The 19,486-nt window shown below is 31.8% G+C and overlaps 1 protein-coding gene across 1 annotated transcript in view; it reads left to right on the forward strand.

The window, feature by feature from the left end:
- Positions 1-1,883: 1,883 nt before the first annotated feature.
- LOC140746126 (uncharacterized) overlaps positions 1,884-19,486 on the forward strand; it is a 45,480-nt gene continuing 27,877 nt past the window's right edge. Inside the window, exon 1 of the mRNA XM_073078138.1 lies at positions 1,884-2,228. Coding sequence (XP_072934239.1) covers positions 2,053-2,228 — 176 coding nt within the window. The 5' untranslated portion in view covers positions 1,884-2,052. The remainder of the gene's footprint in view (positions 2,229-19,486) is intronic.

A 19,486-nucleotide genomic window follows, 5' to 3' on the forward strand; every position in this document is an offset into this window, starting at 1 on the left:
TGAATTAGTTAGGTGTAGGTTGAAAATCTGACTCAGCCTGCCTTAATATTTCTGTTTTTCGTGCCAAACTACAGTTAGTGGGTACAGGTGAACACAAATACTTTAATACAATAATTTATCAAAATCCTACTTACCCGATGAGTTAACAAAGGAATGAAATTAAAGGCAAATATTTCAGCTTTTATTGTTATTACTGCCTTATCTTATCTATCTTTTAAAAGGGTTTCTTTTACCTGTATGTTACCCGTAACATTGGAATTTCGCTCCTATAATGATTTAGCTAAAATACTTAAAGTTAATTTAAAATCTAATTAATTAATTCCGTATATACTTTCTAGTAGTAGTATTTACTTGTATATAAATATATTTGTTTTATAATTACGTATAAATCTTATATATAAAATTCTCGTGTGAATATTAGTTACCGTACTCCTCCGAAACGGCTTTACCGATTTTCACCAAATTTATATGCATATTCAGTAGGTCTTAGAATTGGCTACTATCTATTTTTCATACATAAGGGTTTTTCACACTTAACATTTTTTTCTTTATATGGCAACACGATGTTTGCTGGGTTAGCTAATAAGCTATAAATATAAAATTAATCGACCGAAAGTTAAGTTTTTATTTTGTGGTTAAAAGACTAAAAAAATATACACAAATTTTGTATTTCTATATAAGAGTGTTTTATAGTAGTCAATAAGTACAAAGAACAAGCTGTACAAGCTGGAACGCCTCGGAAAAGTCTGTTTCCTTACCACATCCTTCAAAACGGAACACAGCAGCGCCTAACACTCCTGTTATTAGGTAGAAATAGGTGTGGCGGTGGTGCCGCCGGGGTCGAACCACAAAGGGTTGTATCACCTTCAAAGACTACAAAATTTCTACATAAGAGTAGTTTTTTATCCTTATTATCTTGAAGTTCCCAAGGGAAATATGGGACTAAACCACAGCGAAGCGTGGCTGCATTAAGCTAGCATTTTACTGACTAGTTAACTAAAAGTGGGTTAGTATGTCTTTATATTTATCTTTATGTTAACCAATACATTATATAGAAAGCACTAAAGTCAAAGTCGGATAATTAATATGTGCTTCATCACTCACGTCTAGATCTACTGTCGTACTTTGCGCTCCTTACTAACAAAAATACCAAAACCATAGATTAGTAAAGATACTTCGCCGCCTTCAAATTGAATGAAGCCACAAACGGCTTATAAGTAAGTTCTTTTTTTAGAATTCTTGACAAATAAAAACATTTTTAGAGAAAATTTACGAATAAATAACTAATACTGCGTAATTTACATAATAAATAAATAATTATTTCAAATATTTTAGGGACATTTTAGCTCGGAGACGTGATTTTACTTTTTTAACTTTTGGGAAAACTTTTTTACGCAACTATTTCAATTCTCAAAACTGGGTACATTTTCTTGTTAGAAGAAATCTTTACTAATCTATGACCAAAACAATATAAAATACAACACAATAGTACCAAAACAATGCATGCAACTCCTTGCATAGCGACAATGCGATTCTTCACGCATTCCGAGGGTTGCTAATTGACATTGAAAATAATATACCTACATTAATATGTTATAGCAATTTATGTTTATTTATAGGCTAAAATTGGCAGATTGCAACATAAATATTTTTTGTTAGTTTCTTGTTTACAAAATATATACGTGCAGTCTAATTATGTAAGTACTTACTTTCTTTATAGCATTATTGGAAGAAATGGAGCACCAACTCAAACTTACTTTAAACCACTAATTACTTAGAACTATTGACAACCCTGTACACCACATACTTATATGCCTCTCTGTATATATTCGAAGAAAGAAGTTTGTTTGATTTCGCGGGGTGGGGATGACCGCGCCACGCGTTCGCAAGCTCCGAGCCGCCAGTCTAGTTCAGACGGCTCAGTTGTCATCCGACTGCCACGCGAGAAAGACGCTGTGATAAACTCCAGCGTGTTCTCAAAACTTTACGCGACTACTAGCGAATCGGACTGTGTTAGATCGTGCAGTGTTTAACAGTGGAAGTGATGACTATATGGAACATTCGGCTCTCTTGTCTCCTGGACGAGCGTTGATGTCAGGGATGGAACCGAAGGACCGATTGATCGAGGAGGTGGTACTCCTTACATTTTTCCTCGTGTCCACGGCGGCCAACTCGCTCTCATTGTTGGTGTTCTGCAGACGGCCCGGATTGAGGACTATATCCAATCGGTGAGTTAACGTGAACACAATGACTTGTTTTAAATTAATGCATGTACAAAACATTCCGTTTGCGGTCAGTTTCTTTGTTAATTAACTTAGTTGTCAGTAAGGATCAAAAGATTGGAAAGCAACGTCGCTCGAAAGTAACTAAGTTAGTTTTCAACCTCTCGACTTGTCATTTGTTAAAGTAGGGTTGTCGCCGTGGATAAGTTTACAATATTTGTAAACTAAAAATACGGGAACATTTGGGGTACGTTGAGTTTGATTAATGGATCATTTCAAAACGACATCGCCCGTTACTTGATTCCTTTTTCTACCCAGTTCCATACACTGTTGGGTAGACGCCAAAACAGCTATTATTATTAGACTAGCCGGCCAGTCTACCTGTGGTTTATTTGTTTGTATTGTAACACGGGTTTCATTAAAGTTATGTTTGTAGTTTGTGAAGTTTTGTTTGTAAAGTGTAAATGTTATTCGGCACTCTTCCCACGGCAACAATTTCGTCATCGGCTTAAGGTCGAAGCCAAAACCGTTTTCCATTCAGTCTAAAATGTTCTGTAACGGTCAGTATTGCCATAAAACTTGTAGGCAACTGTACGCAGCTTACCTATTTACCTATTTAATTAATAGGTAAAACAAACTGTAAAACATTACTGAAATAAACTTTGACGAGCGGTATTTTTATAAAGTAATAAGAATGTTTTACAACTTTTTTTATCGTAATCGCTTAACAAAGAAAACTAGTATGTACTCTTTAACTATTTAGAACCCATTAAAATCCTAAATAAGTAAGCATTATTTTATATTTTGTCATTTGTAGTCTTTTAAGGTGCCTTTTACGGGTAATAAATATTTACTTTGTACCAATTAGAAGGTAATTTTTAGGTAGAGTAAAGCTTAAGGTTTCTAAACAAAAGTTATTGATTTTACAATCGCGAACGGAAAAATTCGTGAGTCACAGTATTATTACTTGTAAAATGTATTTTAGCTCTAAAACCTGTAACTCGAATGATGTAGGTTGTTACATGCGCAGTTAATTTGGGAAATCCGGTAAATTGAACGTTCCCATATATTTTGTAGATAAGGCAGTTTACACATTAACGGCACATTTAAAAGCCAGTTAAAACAATGTGTAAAGAGCCTTAGTATCACTGATATTTTTGGCAATATTTTCATTGTAAAAACATGTCTTTATTTTCGCCTGTTGCGTGCAAGATGCCTGTTGTGTTCCATTTCGAACTCTTAGCTGTTAAAATCACACAACAGCATATTGTATACAGAAAATATTGAATTAGTTAACAAAAAACTTACGAAATAATATGACCATTAATGTAACTGCAGTTAAACTTATGTAGTAATGCGGCGTTTATCAAAACAATAAACATAAGAATGTTAATGAATATCATCATTGTTAAGTGGTCTAATCATCTCTGCAAATATTACATTTTGTAAGATTTCGCTCAATGATAAAGCATTTTCGCTGTTAAGGAAAAATATTGTAAGTGCGTTTTATAATTTGTTCGTTAGCTTTTTGTTAGGTTTCCACATACCTTTTGGTTTTTATACCTAAGAGCTTAATAAGATTACATATATATTAAAATCAAATATCATCCTATAACTTTACCGCATGAATCTAAGGCAATATTGTCGAGTCATTATTACTTACCTTTTTTTTTTTACAAAAACAATTATACTGTTAACATATCGGCAAGTCAAAATGAATACATAGATTAGTCATTTAATATTATGTTGCTAAACCTAATAAAAAGATTAGACCGAAAGTTCAACAAAGAATCTGTCTATTACATTTATTGCCTAACATTTCTAATGCAACGAAACTTGAAACAATTGATAATAATATTTATTGTGTACACAATAAATGGACCTTGGCTTGCTTTCTCCGTTTTAATAACTAAAGTTATAAATTGTAAATATAATTAAAAAGTAAACACATTATAATACAATACAATAGTTCTTCCATTCGTTCTAGTTTCTTATATTTTTAAATATGAACAAAGAATTATTTAAAAGTGTCCCTTTGTTTGCGTGATTACTTAATAATATCAAAATTAATAGAATTCCATTGAATTGTAACATCATCACTACTTATTTCTGTCATATAGAACTGTTTGCTGCTGTGTTTGGGTTAACCGTGTTGTTAAAGACTTTATAGACATCTAAAAGTAGCGATTTATTTGGTTTATTTTAGTCTCCAATTGTTTGTGGTTGAAAACAAACCATGGGAAGCATCGATCGGACGAAATTAGGTTTCATTTATTTTTAATAGCACCATAGGATGTATTGACAAAATTACGTGACCTTTGTTTTTAAATTAATTATTAATAATATAAAATCGATACATAATAAATAATACACCGGTCTTATTTATCCCTTTCAAAAATAGACCGACCCATTTTCGTACTCGCTGCAACATTGAACATCGAAGTAATTTATTATGTAATTTTAGGACTCTATTGCTATTGTCCAACTAAAGTGTCGAAAAAATACTTTTTAATGAAATTTAGAATTAAATACATCATGTACGTACTTCTTGCCACACTCTTCAAACAAAAGCGTTGCTAGATAATTGTTATAACTAAGGCAGAAGTAGGTGTGGCGGTACCACCGGAGTCAAACCATGAAGTTCTCTCTCTCAACTTTCTTACATCAGATGTATTCTATCATCACCCTTTTCCTGTTAGCATTTTACAGCGATATTTTAGCACTTTATTTTCGACCAAACAGATCGATTAGACGCTAAATTTACCGTACCGTGGACAGATAAGTCCTAAATTCGCTTGATTTACTGCAATTTGTCACATCAGAGAGAATTTCGCCAATCGGTAGTTTGTTTTGGATTAACTACAGACGGTCTAATAGTTTTTTAGTCTCGACGAAAGCTACGGATTTATCTCTACGTGTGATCCTGTTAATAAATTGGATCTTTAATTTTTGTTATTTGCAAGACATTTGGACTTCGACTTCGCAAAAATCTAAATAAAAATACGAAACGTTAAGTTATTGTAACTACGTGTGTAACTGGAGGCATTCCAACTTAGTTTTCTAGGGTAGTAAAGGGTCTCCGACCACCAATTTTCTATTTTATTTGAGATTGATGACAGATGCCTATGGCGGCAATTACTAACTTTTAGATTCGCTTACTACTTGAATTTTCATTTCATTTCTAATGAATGCTAACCAATCTTAATATTTAGCTTAAGTAACTATCTAAATTATAATTGTTTAAATTACTTTAATTGTTTTGTTTGCTCTAACCTATATTGGTAAATTACATTAAATTACATTGTTCAGTCAAAGTCAACACCATTATCTTGATAACTTCTGTATCGAGGAATTAATAAGCAAACGTTGGACCACGTACCGATTGAATGAGTTCTAGTGACCTGTTTTACTGCAAGATGTGAGCTATAAGATAAGTTTTTTTAATAATATGGGAGTAGCAGACGAGCATGCAATCCACATGATGGTAAGTGGCTTCTGCCGCCCATGGACATCTGTTATCAACCCCAGATAGGATTAGATATTCCTACCTGAGGTCGGCCACAGATGCCCCGCTACCCCTGAAGACTAAGTTGAAACGACGCGGGAAAGTCTCCTCCTCCTCGGATCCCTCTCTTACCACACCCTTCAAACCAAAACACAGCAGTCCATGATACTGCTGTTATTAAGCAGAAATACGTGTGGCTGTGGTGCCGCTGGAGTTTAACCAAAAAGTGTTCCACCGATTTCAACTATTGTGGGTAGACACATAAATATCCAGATTTATATAAAATTATAATTTTTGCAAAAGATTATTAACACTAGCTTGACTCATTCAGGAGTTGAACATTCGAATATCTTAACTATGTTCGTCAATGGTTATACAAATACCTAACCATATACTTGAACTATCATTATTTATTACACAATGCGTTCAAAATACGTGTTTGATTGTACTCAGGGACTTATTTTAGAAGTAATGCTTTGTTTTATATCAGTGTTATGAGTCGGAGTAATTAGTCACGAGCTTTGTAGGTTTTCTTGCTCTTACGAGGAATCCCTGCATATTTTCGAAAAAATAAACAGCCTATGTTATTCCTTGTGAAATTCTCTATCTTTAGGTGTAAGTCTAGTCAATTTTGATTCAGTCTTTTCTGAGATAATTCTAAACAAAGACAGGCGGAAAAAATCTTTTGTATTTTTGGTCTAGACTTTTAGTTTAAATTAGTCCAAACTTTATAATTAATACAGTTATTGAAGAAAACTACCGCAAAATAGAAGTTGTCTTTTTGTATAAATTGATCTAAAAAGTAGTAGGTAAGCGAAAAAACATCTGTGACTAACAATGGTTTTGTGACAAACAAATGTAAACATTATACAACATGACATTATACTTAATTTTATATACGTGGATATATCTCTTTAATCTTAATCCGCGGATTTCTTATCTTTCTTTTAGAAGGGGGATGAATGTCTTTAGACACTCAAAACACCTTATCTTTTGTGAAGCATTGAAACCAAGATCTTATAAATTCTCTAAAAAACAGATAGTCAACCAGATAGGATAGGAGTCTTCCCTGAGGTTAGTCACAAATACATACGGTGCTACTTCAGAAAACTAAATTAGAACGACTCTTGAAAATGTCTCTCCCTTATCACACTCTTTAAAACAAAATACAGCAGCGTTACACTGTTCTGTCAGGCAGAAACAGGTGTGACCATAATGCTAAGAGTTGAACCAAGTAGGTTCCTAATACCTTTCAAGTTTCACAAAAAAACTGATACGACTATCTCAAAATGATACTCATTTGACACAAAGCCCATTCAAAACAAATAATCTGACAAGACATTACAAGTATGTTATGTAATGTACGTATTTATCATTTTATCTTAGTAGTATGAATTTACTTTCGCTGGGGTCATAGTACTGAAATATATCGTTCATTCTCTTTATCTACACTAATAAAATTGATGTCTGTCTGTACAAACACTTTCAAAGCTTGTAAATATAAATATCTATAAAGCTGTTAGCCTAGCTGACTGATTAAAGGTGCTTTTCCTGTCGCGCGTGTTTTCTCACGCGCGTTCACACATAAATGAATTAAGTTGCTGCAGTCTCTTCGGGACGCTTGTGCATGTGTGTGATACGATAGGATGCAAGACACGCGTGCGGGAGAGACAACACGCGTGAGAAGAAAGCACATTGCGCTACAGCGGTTTTCCTTTTATTTAATACTAGCTGACCCGGCAAACATTGTACCGCCTCAAAATATATTTATCAAATATACTTCATATAAAATATAGCTTAAGTTACTCGTGGATAATGTAGCTTTCGAATGGTTAAAGAATTTTAAAATCGGTCCAGCAGTTTTTGAGCCTATTCATTACAATCAAACAAACAAACAAAGTTTTCCTCTTAATAATATTAGTATAGATTTAGTTTTATGGGCTGTAAGACGCTTCTTAATGTATTATTTGTTACAATTTTTAACTTATTATGTATTTAATTGATTTATTTCATAAACGTTTGTACACAAAAATATAAACAATACACAAGTCATAGAATCTTAATATTATATTTGGTTTATTTATTGTAGTTTTAATTTTATGTGTCGTTTATATTCTTATTATTATGTAGTGTCAAACTTAATAACTTTTTTTAACTAATACTACTTCTACTTTTAACTAGTTCACACTAGATTCATGGGTGAGTAATGTATCCTGATGGTTCCTGACCCCAAACGGTTATTCAATTAGGAATCAATAGGCGTGGGTCTGGAGTTAGGTCTGTATCGGAAACTATGTAAAATATTATTTGTATTTTATCTGTGGTATTTTCATTTGTCTATGGTCAATGGTTTGTACATACAGTTCAACTTTAAAAAAATCATAGACAACTTAATTCTCCAGATACGTTTTTATCTGTGATTTAATCCGGATACGTATATTCTCTGTATTAATTATAAAATTAAATAATTAAACGATATTCTCTGTTACTAAGCTCGCAACATTCAAGTATCACTTAGTTGAATATTAAACTTATTTTTGGCCGCTACAGCAAAAAATATCAAATAATAATTGATAATATGAAAATCTGTAATCGTGTACCGAAACAATCAAGTATTAGTTAGTTTAATATTAACCTTTTTTTGTTGCGAAAGGAAAAAAAATCAAATAATTGATGATATCAAAATCTGTAATCTTTCATACGTAAACGTAATACGAATTATTTTTTTTTATTTAAAATTTTCAATGTAGCAAGTCTCGTCTTTACTGTGGATTCGTATGTAATATGTTTGGTAATATTATTAATATAATAACCCGTTTCTTTGTTGCTTAAGCGTGAGTACTGAACAATAATTAATATTTTACGTATTACGATACATCATTTCATAATTGTAGACGCGGGAAGCTACAGAAATGGCATAAACTGTTTTGATAAATAGTCACGTCTATTCAGTTAGTAACGTGAAAATTTATTAAAATATGAAGTTGCTTAGCAATGCAGTCGTGAATTAAAGAGACTCGTTAAATCTTTATTATTATAAATTTAACTTCAAACATTTTAGTACATTTAAATTTGGTTCATAGATTAGTAAAGATACTTCGCCGCCTTGAAATTGAATGAAACCACAAACGGCTTATTAGTAAGTTCTTTTTTGGAATTCTTGACAAATAAAAACGTTTTTAGAGAAAAATTACGAATAAATAACTAATATTGCGTAATTTACCTAATAAATAAATAATTATTTCAATTTTTTTAGGGATATTTTAGCACGGAGACGTGGCAAATATTTTTTACGCAACTATTTTAATTCTCAAAACTAGGTACTTTTTCTTGTTAGGAGTGAGTAATCTTTACTAACCTATGATTTGGTTCTATAACTTTGTTCCATTGTGAAGTGTAATTTCGTGCAACTGTCGTTAGGTTAATGACAACTCGTCTGCGATTGAAACCCTTTTTCGGTTGTGTAGTACTTGTACTTTGGACGTTTCAAGTTCAGATCTGACGTTCATTAGTAACTACATCACATCATTCTACTCATAATGATTAATTTTAATTAGTTTGAGTCGCGTCATTCCTCTGGTCCGGTTTGCGTTCTTTATACCGCGCGCGCAAATTTAGGAATTTCTTTTTGATCAATTCTCAGAACCGTATGACGTGAGGGTTTTCAATTAAGGCGCAAAAAGAGGTCCTTAAAGTTATATTATCTTGAGAATGAAGACTTGGGGCTCCTCTGTAATGCACGCGAAGATCATTTATCATCAGGGAAAACATCTTTTTTGTGTTACACAAAAAACGATGAATGAATTACACAAATATGATGCGTTTGGTTTGTAAGTCTGCGAATAAGATCAAATCTTTTAGATTTTATTTTGGATATAAAAATCAATGCGTTGATTTTAAGTAACTTATTGTGCGCTTTTTTGGAAATAAGTACCGTATTAAAATATAATAACGAATGAAGATAAAATCTTTATTTGTAATTATAATTTTTGGAGAGACATTATATAGGAACAAAACGCATACAAACTAATTAGTCCACAAAAGCTTAAATCACTAAAAATAAAATTGTGACATGTCTAAATGATGTGTAGTCTGTGATGAACGTCGTCACGTCTTGGAATGTGCTCAAGATATTGATTGAGATATTGTAACACCAGTATCTAATCGCAAAGATCATTGAAAGAAAGCCTTGTTTTCTTGTAATATTCCTCCGTTCTTAACTATCAGTGAGTAATTATTACATCATATTTTATATTATTCCCAATAACTTTCCATGAACTCGGTTATTTTTTCAAACTGATACGGATTTGTGACATAGAGTCATAGACAATTAAAGTGACCATTTATTTTTTATCTGTCATTTAATGTTGCTAGTTTGACATTCGGTATTATGTATTGTACCCATAGATTAGTAAAGATTCCTCACTCCTAACAAGAAAATGTACCCAGTTTTGATAATTGAAATAGTTGCGTAAAAAAGTTTTGCCACGTCTCCGTGCTAAAATATCCCTAAAATATTTGAAATAATTATTTATTTATTATGTAAATTACGCAGTATTAGTTATTTATTCATACATTTTCTCTACAGATGTTTTTATTTGTCAAGAATTCAAAAAAATAACTTACTAATAAGCCGTTTGTGGCTTCATTCAATTTCAAGACGGCGAAGTATCTTTACTAATCTATTATGGTTGTACCTACATATGTGAGGAAGAACCCATTTTTCATCAGTATATCGTCACAGCTAATCCGTAGCGTAATCCGTTCTGACATAGGATTAAGAAGCAGATTTTCTAGAAGTAGCTGTTTACATAGTGATGCGTAATGTTTTTGGCATGAATTTCCACTAAATTTTACCTTATAATGAAAGAATTCGCATAAGACTTGCGTGAACGGTATTTTTTGGAATTACAAATCCCTCCAATTTTGTTTACTTATTTAGACTAAATTTTAGTTTGTGATGAGTCTTAAGTTTTTTATAAGATATTTTTTTTTTTAAATAAATATTTTATTTTTAAGTGAAAATTTTAGCGAAGGTTATTGGCACCTTTTTTTTTTGTTGACGAGGGGGAAACCTTCAAAAGGTACCCGACGCCATGGGAGTGACGCCGGGTTATGTGGGATTTTTACCACACCAAAACCCCCCCGGTGGCCGTCCTCAGCGTTTGGTGGAGAACTCCGGGATCTCCAACGGAACACAACCGGAGTCCTCCTAACGCGATGCCCTTTTATCGGGCTCTGCCCTGGGGGCAGCAATTTACGCTCCTCTCACATCCCCTGGTGATTACAGCGATATGCGACCACACAAACCGCTGTCCTTCCAGGGACCGCTTGCTGGACGGTTTGAGCTCCCACTCTTGCCGCCCGCAACCCTGGAAGCCCCTTTTAGTCGCCTCTTACGACAGGCAAGGGTTACCGTAGCCCTATTCTGGTCCCGGCACTACAGGGACAAGGTTATTGTCACCTACATCATATCGCCTTAGAAAGTAGTTTTGAACGGTTTTGTTTATCTGCAACTACGTAATACATACTAATTAACTAATGTTTGTTTATAAATATTTGGATACATCGTGTCCTAATTAGTTATTGTTACTAACAAATGTATTGTTTCTGGATATATTACTATTATGTTAAATTATAAAATTCGTTCAAAGAAATTAAAAATAATTTATTTATAATAATTACAATAGTATTATTATTTAAATGTCTTAGGTACACGAGTTCCTTGCGGTTTTTGCTAGTACCATAGTAAATATAGCGTAGATTAAATAAAGTATCTATGGTCGGTAGTTTTCCATCGTTTCACCTAGTTTTAAAGAAGTTTTTGATAAATGTTATAGGTCTATCAATTAGTATAACTAGATGATCAATTATTACCGGATGTTTTATTTGAATATATTTAGATGTTTTTACTCTTATATTTATATTTTAGAGGAAACAGTTAAGTTATTGTATTAATGGGAATTGAACTTTAAACAAAAAAAAATATTTACATGTTTTAAGCCAAATGTTTATAGGTATTAAGAAAAAAATGTGAGCCGTCACGGGACGCCTGGCAGATGTGAAACATCGACATTATTTTGTAAAAGTAATATGCAGAAAAGAACATATTGTGATAGGAACTAAATATGTCATAATGATAAAATAAAATATTACGATTTTTTCCAGATAACGATGACTATTTATTGAATAAACATTTATTTTCATTAAATACAAAAATTTACGAATTTATTTCAAATCGTGACTACTTAATTCGTTTAATCAGTGACTTCACAGTCGATTGCGCATGGCGACGCGTCGCGACACCGTACACACTACTGCATATAGACTGTATATACTCGTATATATACCATGCGTCGCCACGCCAGAAATCGGTTTTACGTGCGGCTATAGATGTTTCACATCAAAAATCCGTAGGTACACCTACAGCTAAAAATGAGTGTTTCATTAAAAGTTTGGACTGGGAAAGCAATAACAAACAAATTCATAATAACATGCCTAATATTAAAGTATGTACCTACATAAATCCTTAACTCTGGCGAATTCGAGGAATCACACGATAATGTGTATCGTGTTTATGTTATTATCTGACATGTTTTAAAGTAATATTGGCATTAAAAATCCATTTGCGGCATAAATATTGATATTCAAAGTATTTAGCTAATGCTCCCATAGATGTAATGAACGTGTATTTGATTATTTTTTTAAATAATGTTGTTTGTGCAAAGGTGGTAAATATTCGTCATTCTGTTATGGAAGTGTGGTTAGGAATCGAAATTTTACAATATTTGCCTAATAAAAAGTGGTTTTTGATGTCTGTTAAGTAAAATTTGTAACTAATTCATTCAAAAATATTGTTATAGATTAAAAATAAAATATTTTTAACAAGAGCAGAATACTAATTTTTAAAATATTCCACGTTGAGCTTGGCAACATTAGTATAATATAAAGGTCGCGCCAAAATTGGGTCGGCAGATTAAACAGCAATTATTCAAAGAGTATGAAGCGTATGTAACCACAGATTAAATGCAAAGTAGAAATGATGATATATGCCCGGATACTGCCAAACATAGGAAAATATTCTGTACAGATTAAAAAGTAAAATGATATGACGTAGCGTTTTTTAAACGATTTCGTAAATGAAAAAGTATTTAAATTCAATACTTAGATTTTTTACCGAATCTTCAGTTTTTATATATTTTTTGTATTAAATTATAAATGATTCTGTATCAGACTGTCAGTTATAATTAAGATATCTATATTATTTTGAGTTTGAAACCCGGATGGATTCTCCATTTTCTTTTTATACCTACAGATGTTCTGCGAAGCGTTATAATTTTGAACTGACTGACACAGACATTAAACAAGCTTCTTCTTTAGTATTACATTATCTGTGTCAAGAACTATGAACTATATTTATTTGCATCGAGTATAAAATATATCGAGTATTAATTACGTTTTATCGATGATATAATTATCTTATATTGAAATATCGTATTTCTGTCCGTAAGCATGTCATGACTGAGATCATGACCAACTTTTTATAATGACATTGTGCTAATCTGCTTCGTATAAAGTCCTAGATTCGAATCTCCGGTTGAGCTTGAGCACACATGAAATTAGGAAATGATACTTCTGTTTTGGGTGTTTATATATTTATGACGCCAATTTTTTTTCAATTAAAATTGGATCGTAGCAATTTCTCGGTAAAACGGAGAAAAAGTTATTCCGTCTAGCAATTATAAGCAGCCATTTTATTTTCCTTGTTTCCTTAATTGAGTTATGAGCGAGGTTTTAAATATCGGTATAAATACTTTTATCGTGCTATAAATAAATTTGCGTCGAATTACCGACGTTAGGAAAATTTCTATTATAACAATGGGCTTGTAATGTTTTGTTGGAGTCGCCTTTTTTCGTTTAGTTCTGCTGTGTTGTATGTAACAGTTAATTACTTTACTTGTAATTACTGCCACATTGATTTAGGATTCTAGATGTTATATCGATATGCCAACAGTCGATTCAAGTTGGTTTGGTTACATATAGTTAAATATCGATTTCAAACTTTGTCTTAATTGGCAGTATTGTATCTTTGGTCGACCTCAGATAGGACTTAATTCTATCTGGGGTTGATTATAGGTGACCATGGGAGCCCGTGATGACCTACCATCATGTACGTCCTACCTACCATCTCTTTTCGTACTTCAGTAGTATAAAAATATCTCGCTCATTTTTGGATTAGTTAATAACGAAAAAATAATAAAACCAAATATTTTGTTCGATAAAATAATAATAATTTATAAATAAATTTATTTAAGAATAGTCTGATAAGGAAGATTTACTTTATACAGTCTTCAAGTTAGTACAAGAGCGTTTCTACAACAGACCTCATTTAAGACTTCCATAAAGAAATGATTAATAGTTATACTTTGTCGTTTGCGCTAACATTAGGCACATTTGATATCAATAATTTATTTAATAGGCAATGGAATACGCCGCTGACATAATAATGAAATAATACACGATAGGTATTCTTATCAATTACACTTCAAAGTTCGCTTACTGTTGGCATTCGTAGCTATTGTATGTAAATCACATATTTGTATTTCTTGGCAACATTTTAAAGGAAGACGATCATTTGTTCGGTGCTACGTAGTGTGACGTCGGTGCCTACATGATGAACTTTCGGTGTCATGTAAATATACGTCGGTTGACAATTTTTTTTCTTTTAATCACTTTGGCGCGTAAATGCAGTTGACAGGTTCTCGCTTGGCGCGTTTGTTTTTCACCACAGATTATTTATAATATTCTTTTCTCTATTGTTTTATTAGTTGAGAAAATGTACGTACGTGATGATCTTTTGGCGTCATATACTGCGTCAGTTGACAGTTCTTTTTCTTTGAAAGATTTTGGCGCGTAAACTATTTGACAGGTTCTCGCATGGCGCGTGTATTTTTTTGAACCACAGAAAATTTATGAGATTCTCCACGGTTATTGTTAGTTTAGAAAATACAGTGAGTTATTTTAAATCATAGATTAGTTTTAAATGTTAAAAAATATGTAAATAATATTTTCATAGTATTTATAAAAGTATTATGATTCATGAGACTTTAAAACTGAAGATAAATCGAGTGATTCTTGTTATTTCCTATACATTTCTATTAATAAAACAGTATTTTTATATAATTATATGTTTTGTCGCTAGAAGTTGTAATAATTCAATGTAAAAGTCGAAAAAACATTAAAGTTTCACAAAAGTAGAGGCAATGACACTGAAAGAGTAAAGCCATTAACTTGTATTTAGGTTTATTTCGAAACGTTACCACCATTAACTGCTTGATAACATATTTATAGCCTTTTTAACTTTTACTTATACATATAAATTAGTTAAAACATTTTTAATTGTTATACAGCGGCGTTAATACGTCTTGGTTAAGTTTGAACCGTGCTTCTAACGTCATCTACACACTTAAAACCAAAAAACAGTGTGATGTTGCTTTTATATAACAGAGATAAGTAAAGCAATCAATCCAAATAAATCTTAAAAAGTTCAAACAATTGAATATCGTTAAGATTGGATCGTCTTTTTAAAAGAAGCGTCAGCCATCTTGTGTTATTTCGAAACAAAAACATTATCCAGAGAATTAAGACCAAGTGTAACGCTATTGCCCAAGCAGTTCAGTATCGCTTAAGTGGTTTTCTAAAAGCATTTCTAATTTATTATCTAAATGAGTTTTAAAATGCTAGAAGACATTTCTAAGAAGCATGGCGCGTACGTTAAATGTAAATGGCGCGCTATGTTAAACGCTTTATGTTGTCTTTCTATCTCTTTCTTGAATTATATTTAAATTCTAGAAGCTTCGTACACTAAAGACGAATTGATAGATACCTCATTTATCAAAATCGGTTCGCTAGAAGAAACGTTATAGTCGATTGATCGTGTGGTCTGAAGTAGTTCCAGCTCCCCATGTAACTTTAGGTTAAGTTTAACATTGTAAAAAACATTTTTTTTAAAAGATGTGTGTTATGGAGTTTCTTTCGCCGCTTCTTTTCCGTAACGAAACACCTTGTGAAGTGGTGGTAGTTGTATTGACATTCAAAAAGTGCTCTGTAAAGAACCTATTTTTAATAAAAAAAAAATATTTGAATTGATGAGACACATACATGGTATCATCATTACATACATTACTTACCTTCCGTTTCTTTCGAAGTCAATAAGAATTAAAATAAATTTTATTCATCAGCTACTGATGGACATAGGTCTTCCTACTGTCTTTTATAGTTTTACTTATCGTAGGGAATTGTAATAAACTGTGATTTTGTGTGCTTCCTTTGCCACTATAAATAAACAACTTAGCAGAAAGAAGCTATGATTTTTGAATTATTCCGTATCCAATACCACTATAGAAACAATAAATAACCTGCCAGTAGATATCATTAATTGGGTAGATTATTAGATATTCCAAAGATAACAAATATGTTGTTAGCTTCATATTGAGACAAACCTATTAAACGTTGCGTTAGAAGTGTAAATATAGCTTCATTATTTGTTATTATCACACATAGATTAGTAAAGATACTTCGCCGCCTTGAAATTGAATGAAGCCACAAACGGCTTATTAGTAAGTTATTTTTTTGAATTCTTCAAATAAAACATTTTTAGAGAAAAATTACGAATAAATAACTAATACTGCGTAATTTACATAATAAATAAATAATTATTTCAAATATTTTAGGGACATTTTAGCTAATCTATGGCCAAGATAGGCAGATATTCGGTTTAAAATTTACGATGCTCTATGACTCAACGTTCGAAATAGATCGACCGTGGGCGCGTCTCTATATCGAATTTGTCAATTGCCTTGTTCATAATATATTATACATTATACAGGTTATATAAAACACCTGCGATATAAATTATTTGTAACATTTGTATAAATTGATTGTCCCAGACTGATAAATCAATTTAATAATTTATTGTTTAACTGCGCCCTTGTAATAAAATATTATTATTGTTATTATTTGAAATAAAACTAATGTTTGCAATAAAATCATTAGGATCTTTATTCAATTTAATTATGCACGAACAAAACGTGTTCTATAAAATTACAGATTATATAAAACATTTATTATCTGTAAAGGAAAAATGTAATGTGCCTATTCAAAAAATTTTGGCATTTACAATAGGTACTATTCAGGAATTTCCTTAATTATGTTTACAGTTAATTAGCTAGTTAATTTAACTGAGAATACTGTGTTATTATCATTTAAATTACAATTTAAACTTATTGGTAAAACCTTTCATTCCTAATTTAATATTTGACAGGAAATAACATTATTTTATTACTATTGTACCTAATTGAAATATTATGTAAATTATTGTAACTAAAACTAGAGAGAAGGTATTTTTTCTTTCTTTTTTTCAACGTGGCGAAAGATTTAATAGACAAAATGTAATTTTATTTAGTCGATGTTCGCGTGTCAACCGGCTGTTTACGTTACTGTTACTGTTACGGCGGGAAAACTATACTGACGTCTTAAGTTTTTTTTCGCCATTTTGAAACCTGATCTATTTTCCAATTGTTATTAGACCATTTATCTTTGCCTCTAACATATAAATTTTATGTCTATCTTAGTATGATAATTATGCATTCGGATAACAAGTTTACTTTCGCGAGCAATGGATTGTAGAATCTAGAACCTGGTCTTGTTTTATCATTGTTGTTTATTTTCTTAAAATCATGTTCTCTATGTTTGAATAACATTTCTTATTCTGCCAACAGTGTTTCCAATATAATATGGTTATTTTTAATTAAAAATTCGTATAAACATAATGAATTTCATATAGAATTCTTCGTTTAAAATTTAGATATTATTAAATTGTCGTTACAAAATCGCCATTCAACAGTAGAAAAAGAAAATGGCCATAGACAAGCAATATAACTTTTTAAAATTCAAACCCACGCATGGAGAAACTGTCACGACGTTCCCTCGTGCGTGTAGAAGTCGCATTGTAATTGTGTCAATTTAAAATTATAATTTCACTGACATTTGACACATTGCATGCCTTTTCGAACTTGCAACATGTTGGCTAAAAAAGAAAACAAAGTCAAAATATCTTTGCTGTCCAAAATATGTTTTTCTTACAGAATAAAGATAGACGTTGATTTGACACCAAATATTTATGGTTGAAAGTGAAACAGACATCAAAATCTGACGTGTAATATGGAAGTCTTTACCTTACACTTTCTTGTGTATATAAAAATACATGACCATAGACTTTTTTTAATGTAAGCGAAATACATTTATTCAGCCAATACTGTTCTCAGAGATGCTGCGTTCCGTTTAAATATTTACATTTTAATCTTATCAGTGTGCGTTCGCCCAAATTGTTCAATGACTTCACGACTGAGATTGAAAAAGATAAAACTATTACCGAATATCTTTGTGTAATATTTTGTAACTGATTTGAATTTGAATTGGCGGGAAATGAGTCTGTCGAATGTATTTTTAACAGACTTTCAAGAAGGAATTTCGACGCCATTTTGTATATTTATGAAGTAATTTATACAATTTATAATCTTTACATTTATTTATGTAACCTTGCTATTCATAATTTTAAATAGAAATAAAAATTCCGATTCGTATCGTCACAATACAACCGGTAAAGTTCATTAAAAATCCAATTAATTTCAATAAGAAGGGAATTGATTGAAGGGTATCGCAAAGGCCGTTAAAGTGGCTAATAAAATTGTTTATTGTTATTATTTTATTGCTTTATAAAAGGCTATTTAAGGACTGATATAATTGTATAGTGCAGTACTGACATCTATTGGATACACTTGTAAACACTTGTGTACCCGTCATGTGAACAGATCACATGTGAATAGGGTGATATAGTCCGCGTAAAACTGCTAGTCCGCTCTGAATATAGATATGATCGCGTAGCCATAGCAAATTGTATGACAACAACTGCTCGCAACAACTTCAGAGTGGACTAGCGGTTTGGCGCGTACTATACTTGGGTACTCTACTTGTGAACTCTGAGATAGTGAACAGTACACATGGGTTGAACGGTTTAGTATTTAGTAGTGAAATGTAATCTTTAACAGAATTAATATGCGAAACGTGTACACATATCTATCTTATTATATAGAATGTTTAAAAGAAAAATGCGGATTTAAAACTGATCCAAAATGTATAATAAAAACCTTATATAAAAATATGTGGTATTTAAAAAAGTAAGCAGACTAGCACGAAAATGTACCTATATTTACGTAAGTTATAATTATACAAGGAAATATGTAAACAGTCTACAATTACAATTTAACACATGATTTTGCGGTTTCCAGTATCTTGAGTACCAATGCGATCAATGCGCAGTTACTGCAAACTGAGGTAGTATATTATTATCTAATATGTATATAAAATTCTCGTGTCACAGTTTTCGTTGCCATACTCCTCCGAAACGGCTTGACCGATTATGATGAAATTTTTTGTGCTTATCCGGTATCTATGAGAATCGGTCAACATCTATTTTTCATTCCCCTAAATGTTAGGGGTAGTACAACCCTAATTTTTTTTTTATTTATATGGCAATACAACGTTTGCTGGGTCAGCTAGTAATACCTATATTATTCTGGGTATCATATCTCAATTTTTTATAATCTAACCGATCTCATTAGTCATTGCCCCTTAGGAATCTATTTTTTTATATTGTTACTTTTTAAGATTAAGATAGAATTCCTTACAAAAGAGTATC

Source organism: Epargyreus clarus, unplaced genomic scaffold (assembly GCF_041222505.1).
Source record: "Epargyreus clarus isolate Ecla_fem2 unplaced genomic scaffold, WU_Ecla_fem_2.2 ptg000012l, whole genome shotgun sequence".
In the NCBI taxonomy this organism is placed as follows: Eukaryota; Metazoa; Arthropoda; class Insecta; order Lepidoptera; family Hesperiidae; genus Epargyreus; species Epargyreus clarus.